This window comes from Zea mays, chromosome 4 (assembly GCF_902167145.1).
Source record: "Zea mays cultivar B73 chromosome 4, Zm-B73-REFERENCE-NAM-5.0, whole genome shotgun sequence".
In the NCBI taxonomy this organism is placed as follows: Eukaryota; Viridiplantae; Streptophyta; class Magnoliopsida; order Poales; family Poaceae; genus Zea; species Zea mays.
This window is the reverse complement of record NC_050099.1, coordinates 148684481-148693659: the sequence shown is the minus strand read 5'-3', so window position 1 is coordinate 148693659 and position 9179 is coordinate 148684481. Positions and strand designations below refer to the sequence as shown.

The 9179-nt window shown below is 55.1% G+C and overlaps 1 protein-coding gene across 1 annotated transcript; it reads right to left on the bottom strand.

The window, feature by feature from the left end:
• Positions 1-5207: 5207 nt before the first annotated feature.
• LOC100281532 (phenylalanine ammonia-lyase) lies at positions 5208-7717 on the bottom strand. The gene has a single exon (NM_001154450.2). The coding sequence runs from the start codon at positions 7594-7596 to the stop codon at positions 5446-5448; it is 2151 nt and encodes a 716-aa protein (NP_001147922.2). The 5' UTR covers positions 7597-7717; the 3' UTR covers positions 5208-5445.
• Between the last annotated feature and the right edge of the window lie 1462 nt (positions 7718-9179).

Below are 9179 nucleotides of genomic sequence, written 5' to 3'. Positions count from 1 at the left end.
GAAATCAACAGAGTCGCCGGCGCGCAACTCCACCATCACGCTACTCAACGTCTCCTCAGACGAGGCGGCGGCCGGCGGCATGGTGTCGGCGGAAGAAGAAGAGGACGGCATTGCTACGTACCGTTGGCGGCGGCGGGCGGTTTGCTTCACTCGAGCCAGAACTCCGGCGAGCAAAAGGAGCAGCGGAAGAAGAGGAACGGCAAGACAGCGGGCGACTAGGGTTTATACAGAGCGCGGAAGGCAGAGTTCAAACAGCGCCGACCCCCGCCCCCTTTTATAGGCAGGGCGCGGCTCTTCGGGAAACCCGCAATCCGACAGAGCGCGACGCTTCGGGAAACCCGCAATCCAACAGTACGCCGTCCATCAACGGTCACATCAAAAACCCCCGCGGAACCACTTCGAGCGAGGGCAGCGTCTCCGCCATCTAGCGACGTCTTCGGCACCAGGTGACTTTGTCGAACTGGTCCCTCGGAGGGCAAATGTTGGGGCGAAGGCAAAGACGCCACCCTTCGCTCTAGGCCTCCGCCACAGTCGCTGGTCTGACAGAGACAAAGCAGGCAGGGACACCCTTCGCTCGATTCGGCACTTTGACGAAGGCCTGCGGCAACGCTTTCCCGCGGCTCGGCTTCATTCAGTCCCGAGGCCCACATGTGATCTGGCCCATTGTAACGGGCCCTGCGTGGCCGCCTTTGTGTTACGAGCCTAATTTGTAAAGGCATACTTGTAATTACAGCTTGTAACCCTGCTTTATGGGAATATTCCGGGGATAAACTAGGTGTCTGAGGCCACATGCGTCCTTAACACAAGGCGCTGGGCACTTGGATACCTATAAATACCCCCGCACAGTGCCCGTGAGAGGCGAGATTAACAGAGCTATTGCCCCAGAGCACGTAACCCTGTTGTCGCCACTGTTCACCCTTGTTGGCCTCCTTGCTGCTGAGAGCAAGTTTCCAACACATTTCAAACTTATACTTTTGTAATCACTCCGATAAAATAATGTAAAATTTTTGTAACCTGTAAAATTTGGTAATAAGATTTCCGCTGCAAAAATGTTGTGTGTGTGATTTGTGTTACTTAATCCCGCAGTTCTGGTTGTAAGTGGTTTATCTGATGTCCTTGGGGCAATCGGACGGATCCTGTTAAGTTATCTGGTGCACATGCATAGCAGTCTGAGGTCTTTGAGACAAGGACAGGTGCATGTGGGCCCAGTAACTTGGGAGGTTCTGCCACACAGAGCGTGCAGGCTTAGGGTACGGAACCAAGCTAAACGGCTACACAGCTCCGGACCACCCTAGGAGACAAGTACCCGTTCTCTAGAACTGGCCCCCAGGCTGCCGGACCCTCCCTACCGAGGGATCCCAAACTGCAAGCCTGGCTACTCAATTCGGATGTCATTATACCAGAAAGGGTGGGAACTGTATAGGTGGGTTAGATAAAAAATAATATCCGAAAACTGTAGTAGAATAAAACCATCACAGAAGCACATCTGAGGGGGTAAATCCTTTCTTTATAACTCGATATGCATGGGTGCAAACCAACAGGCCGGGATTATGAGGGCGGACCTCACCGGGCTGGCATACACGTATGCACAACCTAGTTACAAAAATAAGAAACCTTAACCCCTCAGACTTGCTCCTATGGGTAGAACTTACGAAGATGCTCTGTGTTCCACGGATTGGGAAGAGGTACCCCTTCAGTTGTCGCGAGGCGGACACACCCAGGTCGACATACTTTCATCACCTTGAAGGGTCCTTCCCAACTGAGGGAGAGTTTATGGAGCCCTTCTCGATTCAGTACTCGCCTTAGGACTAGGTCCCCGACTCGGAGCTCCCTACTATGCACGAACCGCTGGTGGTAACGCCTGAGCGCTTGGTTGTACCGTGCATTCCGGATTGCTGCTTGCCATCTGCGCTCGTCGATGAAGTCCACGTCCTCATGTCATAGTTGTTCCTGCATAGACTCATCGAAAGCCTGGACGCGTGGGGAGCCCATAAGGATTTCCGGTGGAAGGCAGGCTTCGGCCCGTAGACCAGGAAGAACGGGGTCTCCCCGGTGGCTCGGCTAGATGTCGTCACCAGAGTCGGAGTCTCTGTTGAAAACATCCTTTAGGACCCCCTCGGGTGACTGATACCCGAGGTCCCGTTCTCCCGCGGCCACATCACCATCATCGACCCTCTCCTTGCCAGGCCGGCGACGGGGTGGGGAGCCATCCTTGGACGTCCGCTCGCGTCGCTCAATGACGCGCTTCACGAGCTCGATGATCTCGCGGCACTCCGCGGTGCTGTGGCGACTGTTGGGGTGCACAAGGCATGAGCCGCTGTTACCTCCCTGTGGCCGGGGGTGCTTGTTGCGCTCGTTCCGGCCCCTAGTCGTAGCTGCGACGATCGGAGCGGCAGACTGCGACTTCTCGTGGCCTCAGTTCTTCTTCTTCTTCTTCTTCTTCTTCTTCTTCTTCTTCTTCTTCTTTTTGCCGTCCTGAGCGACGGCACCCGAGCCACCCGTCTAGGCAACCCCGGTTTGCGGTGCCGAGTGCCATGCACGGCCCTCGGTAGCTCTGGCACACTTGTCAGCCAGAGCGAAGAGCGTGTTGACAGTTTCCACGTCATGCGTGGCCAACTTCTCCAGCATCTTTTCATCACGTACCCCCTGGCAGAAAGCAGTGATGATTGAAGCATCGGAAATACGAGGTATAGTGCCTTGTACCTTGGTGAAGCGGGAGATAAACGCCCGGAGAGTTTCCCCGGGCTCCTGCCACACTGCGTGGAGGTGAGCCTCCACGCCATGCTGCTGATAAGCGCTGGCGAAGTTCCCTATGAACCGCGTGCAGAGCTCTTCCCAGGAGTAGATCGATCCCGAGGTAAGGTTCATGAGCCAAGTCCGGGCTGGCCCAGACAAGGCTACATGGAAATATGTTGCCATTATGGCGGTGTCTCCACATGCTGCCGTAATGGCGGTGACGTACACCTGCAAGAATTCTGACGGGTTTGACGTATCGTCGTACTTCTCTGGCAGGTGTGGCCGAAACTTGGATGGCCAGGCTGTCGCGCAGAGATGATTTGCCAGTGCGGCGCAGTCCACGCCGGCCAATGGGACACCCAGTTGGATCTAGGCGCCCGTTGGGGTTTGCATTGCAACCGCAGCGAAGTCGTAGTCGAGGTTGCGACCCTCGACATTTTGTCGGCGCTCACGCGCCCTCTCCAGAGAGACTGGAGCGTCCTCTCCCGCACGCCTACGGTTGAGCTCCGCCCGCAGGTCCTCAGTCGGTGCGGCCCTCACTAAGGGTGAGCGCACTGATGCCGATGCCTTGTGTTGACGCCGGGACGACCGAGGCCTGGGCCTGGCTGAGCCAGAATGCGCCATGCTGAGCAGACGGTCGACATCATCACGCCACTGGTTCATGGCCCCTGGCGAGGCCGTGGAGCTTGGAGTGTGGCGCAGCAATTCCCTGGCTGTAGACAAAGCCCCAGGCGCAGCCCTTGACGCCCTTGACGTTTGCGCGGGAGTGTGCTGCCGCGCAGAGTGCACAGCAGCAGCTGCACCAGGCGCATGGCGGTTGGTGGCCCGTGGTGTGGAAGACGTAGCCTCTTCCTCCACCAGGAAGTCCTCGGGCATGAAATCATGGTGCTCGACGATGTGGACCATGATGTCGAGCAGGAAAACAAGCAAAAGCCTAAAGCCTAAACCCCCTACATGGCGCGCCAAATGTTGGAGAGGAAATTCTCCGGTCGGGTGGCGGAACGCACCCGCCCTAAATCCTAAGATGAGGAGAGGCCTAAGCGTTTTGCCTGCTAGATGGATTCGGGATGAACACAAGAACACACAAGGGTTTAGAGTGGTTCGGGCCGCCGGAGCGTAATACCCTACTCCACTTTGTGATGTATTGAGCTTGAGAGCTTGTATGAACTTGTGAGTTTGAGAGTCTAAGTGGGCTTGTAAGCTTGTCCCTTGTAAAGTCGTGTGCCCTCCCTTTTATAGCTCAAGTGGGGCACGTACAAGGATACTGAGCCCCGACATGTGGGCCCAAAGGCAAAATGGAAGGAAGTAATTAATGTCTGTAACGCCAGGGCGATCTCCGAGCGCCATAATGTCTGTAGTGTATACAGTATTGATATGTCGTGGCTGCTCCCTCGGTAACGTGCGAGTGATGATGAGCATAGTGTACGCCGCAGCATGGGCGTACTGCCTGCCAACGGAATGGATAGACACACCGCCTGCAAGATGGCCTGGTCGCCGTCCGTCAGCGGAGTGGACAGGGCACATTAAATGCTGAGGCGGCACATCGCCTGTTAGTGGAGTGGACAGGACACATTAAATGCTGAGGCTGCACATCACCTGCCAGTGGAATGGACAGGTGGCGCGCCTAATCCGCAATAAATGCAGAGGCCGCGCGGTCCAGAGGCCTTACGTCAGGCTCCGTCCGCTGGCTTACGTCACGGGAAGTAGGCCACGTGGCAGCATCGGGTCTCCGCCTGAGCGGGGAGCAGAGGCGTACGCGGTATGGTCCGGACACGTGTCAGCTCCGGACCCCCGCCTGGCCTTGATTAAGGCCTTGGTATTCTTTGCCCCGGGATCCCGGGACCTTGCTGTGAGTGGCCCGGACCCCACACATAGGAGTCCGGAACCCATCCTAGGGGTCCGGTTTGCACTCGTGGAGGTCCTAGACCTTACCTGGAGGTCCGGTCTGTATACACAGGGATCCGACACTTTCCCATGGGGGTACAGACTCACTGTTGATACTTTGGAGTATATCATCTTCTCTGGCCACGTGGCGGCCCCAGAGCCGTCCACGCGGTGGGATCGGGTGCTGTTTATCATGCGACTAGAGATAGCCGTGTGGGCACCGCGCCTTCATACTGTAGTAAGGAGTACCCTGTTTCAGGGTACCGAAGTGCATATATTAGAAATTTTTTCAAAGCATCCAATCAGTTGTTGGTTGTGGTGTCTTTGATTTTGGCTCTTTCTTTATTTTCGATTGAAGTAGAGAGCTCAATTTTCGGATTTTTGTGAGTTTTCCCATGAAGTCATTTTTAGTCGATTTGAGTGTTTCAGTGTGTTTGTCTGTCATCATCGAAAATATTTAATCACTTGTTGACTTGTGAGTATCTCTTTTAAGAGTTTTGTTGTTTTTAGGATTGGACGAAGCTTTGAGAAGTAAGCTAAAATTGCCTTTGTAAAAAATAATTGGCTCTTATTTACACTCTCTGATTGTCTGATCCAATGCATCAAACGTGAGATTCACCTGTTGAAAAACATACAAGGTACAGCTTGCAACAACATTTTTTTCAATCACTCACCAGACCTTGCTCAAAGCAAAGCAGGTTGGCGTTGCAGCTGAATAACAAGATTGCGTAGCATATCAACGAACTTACGAACATAAATAAATTAGGAATAAAAAGTGCGTATTAGCTAAAAAATACAGTCTTCTGCTCCTTGTATTTTCTCTGTTCAGCAGATGGGCAGGGGCTCGCCGTTCCACTCCTTGAGGCACTCGAGCAGCGGGTCGATGTGCTTGCCCTGGTTGATGGCAACGAGCACCTTGTTAAGCTCCTCGCCGGGAGAGCGCGTCTTCTCGCCGGTGAGGTACACTGCTCCGAGCTCCTCGCGCACGAAGCGGTAGAGCGGGTAGGAGCGGCACTCGGCGATTCTGTTCGGTATCGCTGCCGTGCCGTTTTCGACAGCCGCCCGTGCAGCCTCCACCGCACTGGGCAGCGCCGTGCGCAGCTCCTCCTCGAACTGGGCGACCTTAGCGAACACGGATGTCTCGGCGTCGAACTCGGCGGTGCCATTGGCGAGGGCGCGCTCCACGAGCACGTTGCGAAGCTTCTTCATCAGCGGGTAGTTAGCGCTGCAGGGGTCGTCAGCATACGCGAACACCGCCTCGCGCTCGATCTCCTGGAGCAGGTCCTTCTCGCAGAAGCGGGCGACGTGGAGGCCACCGGTGGAGTTGGTGCTCAGAGTCTTCTTGGCCACCGTCATCACGCAGCTCTTGACGGCGCTCTTGACGTTCTCCTCGATGTGGCGCAGGTCCACCGCCTGGCACAGGGCGATCAGGAACGTGGAGGACATGAGCTTGAGGATCTCGATGGCCTCAGCAGTCTTCCTGGAGGAGATGAGTCCGAGCGAGTTCACGTCCTGGTTGTGCTGCTCCGCGCTCTGGACGTGGTTGGTGACCGGGTTCCCCAGGAACTGCAGCTCAGAGCAGTAGGACGCCATGGCGATCTCGGCGCCCTTGAAGCCGTAGTCCAAGCTGGGGTTGCGCCCGCCGGACAGGTTGGAGGGCAAGCCGTTGTTGTAGTAGTCGTTGACGAGCTCAGAGAACTGCGCAAACATGAGCTTGCCGATGGCTGCGACGGCGAGACGGGTGTTGTCCATGGACACCCCGATGGGCGTGCCCTGGAAGTTGCCACCGTGAAGGGCCTTGCTTCGGGCGACGTCGATGAGCGGGTTGTCGTTGACGGAGTTGATCTCGCGCTCAATGGACTTGGTGGAGGCACGGATAACCTCAATCTGCGGGCCGAGCCACTGCGGCGACGTACGGAGCGCGTACCTGTCCTGCTTGGGCTTCATCAACGGGTCGAGCTCACCGAGCTTCTTAGCAAGCTTCATGTAGGAACTGCCTTCCAAGATGTGCTCCATGATGGCAGCCGCCTCGATCTGTCCTGGGTGGTGCTTCAGCTTGTGGGTCAGGTGGTCGGTGTACTCCGGCTTGCCGTTCATGACCTCGCAGAACACGGCGGACAGGACCTCGGCAAGGACGGCAAGTACGTTCGCCTCAAAGAGCACCGTGGAGGCAAGGCCGGAGCCCACGGCAGTGCCGTTCACCATGGCGAGACCTTCCTTGGGCTGCAGCTCGAAGAAGCCGCTTTGGATGTCGGCGATCCTGAACGCCTCCGCGGCGTTCACCTTGGTGCCATCGGGAGCCACCGCAACGGCGTTCTCGCGCCCGGTGACGAGGCCAGCAATGTAGGAGAGCGGCACGAGGTCGCCGGACGCGGTGACCGTGCCGCGCAGCGGCAGGCACGGCGTGACGTTGGCATTGAGCAGCTTGACGATGGCCTCGAGGATCTCGAAGCGGATACCGGAGTAGCCCTGGAGGAGGGTGTTGATGCGGACGAGCATGGCCGCGCGCGTGGCCTCGGCCGGCAGGACGTGGCCGGCGTCGGTGCCGATGCCAAAGGCGCCGGCGTTGAGGAACCTGATGAGCTCCCTCTGGAGAGCGCCGCCCTCCTTGGTGCGGCGGTGGGAGGTGGCGCCGAAGCCGGTGGTGACGCCGTAGCTGTCGGTGCCGTTCATCATGCTGTCCCTGACCCAGTCGCTGCTCGCCTTGACCCGGCCGCGGGCGGACTCGTCGAGCTCGACCCGGGCCTCGCCCGCGCCGGCGGCGACAGCGGCCACCTGCGCGATGCGGAGGCTGGCGCCCTCGATCTTCACCAGGGGCTGGCGGTACTCGGCCACCATCCGCTTCACCTCGTCGAGGTGGCTGCCCATCATCTCCTCCGCCGCCTTCCCCCAGTTAAGCGGGTCGGCGGCGCGGGGCAGCGCCATGCACAGGGAGTCGCCGTTGGTAGCAGCGACGCGGCCGTTGTCGCACTCCATTGCAGCGGGGCTGGGGTTTGAACAGAAGGCACGTACGCCGTAAATAAATGATTTGGAAGCCAAAAGTAGGCGATGGCCTGCTAATCTGGTGCAGAAGAGCTCGTGATGCACTGGATGGTGCTGCTCTTCTTGGAGCGAAATGTAGGCGCAGGCCGCGCTTAAATAGCGACGGGCTGCGCCAGCGCGGCTTGGGGGTTGGTCGCCTTTGGCCCTTTTCCTACCAACAGCACGAGTGCTCGTGATGGCCGCAAGGTCGCAGAGGGCGGCTCAGGTCGCGAGGACCGGGGGTTGGTGCACCCGGCGACTGCGCGGGGGTTGGCAGGGCTCCGTCCACGGTGCTCGCTTCGGCTCACTTCGCTACAGTTTGCTGCTAGTCGTTTCTGCACTCTGTTCTGATCTTTTGGTTTTGCACTGATTCCCGGATAGGATGGGCGCATGCACACTGAACTGTCGTATTGTGGATGCGTATCAGGCGAGTAAGGTACCGGTAGCTCACAACGTTTTGAAGGGTCATTGGTGTCAGCAACAATGATTTCATCTGGCAAGAAAAAAAAACGGGGGCATATTGATCTTCCAACGAACATAAAACCCAGTATCCTTGGGGGTAGTTAGAGGTTCGCTGAGACAATCGTTTACGAAAAAACCTGGTTAGGTGAATGGTCAGAACTTCGGAGCAGATTTTCTGTGGAGCATGAGGATTAAAACGCCTTTGTTTGAAGTTTGGACAGAGACCAATCAGGCAGCTGAAGCAAATGCGCTGATTATCAGTCAACGACGCTGAAGGATCCTCCCTTTGTTTGGACAGAGATCAGACACGTGAACGCGTTTTGCAACTACGTAATGCTTTTACTACTGGCTCTATAAAACTTCTCACCTGAGCCTCTTGATTTCTTGATATGTCTTTACGCTTCAGTATTGGAGAGTTTTTTTTATATATTCAAGCAATAACCATTAAACAAATTTGCCAAGTGTTGGGATATGTCTTCGGCCTAAAAAAAACAATAAATCACAGACATCTTTGAATTTGTTTCAGGGATAATAAAGTAACCTTCACCTTGGTGACACCCAAGAATATAGGACGAATGTGATAGCTTCGGCATCACAACCTGAAAAAAAAGCATACAACCAAGAAGGCGAAGGAAGGCTTAGAAAAGTATATACATTATGACTCCAACTGAAAATTACAACATTGCCCTCAGCTGGTATGTAAAACTTGAGAGTATGGATGTAATTTCATACAAAATAATACGCCATGTTGCTATTATAAATAGATGTACAATGTATATCCATGAGAACATGCTAGATATTCATACTTTCTACGAAACCGCTTAGCATTCGAAGCTACACGATATACATGTCTTTGAACCGTTGACAGGAGCTACACGAAGGTATCTTTGTAATTGTGTGTCATAAAAGGAAAGATAATAAAAGAATGAAGATTATATTGCTCCATCTGTATGCTTATATGCTTCGATTTATCTTGTTTTAATATTCTTTGTATGATTTGTCTACTCATCGTAAGTAAAGAAAAATAAGAAGAAATGATCATGTTATTTTAATTGTGTTGTCCTATTTTAGTTGTC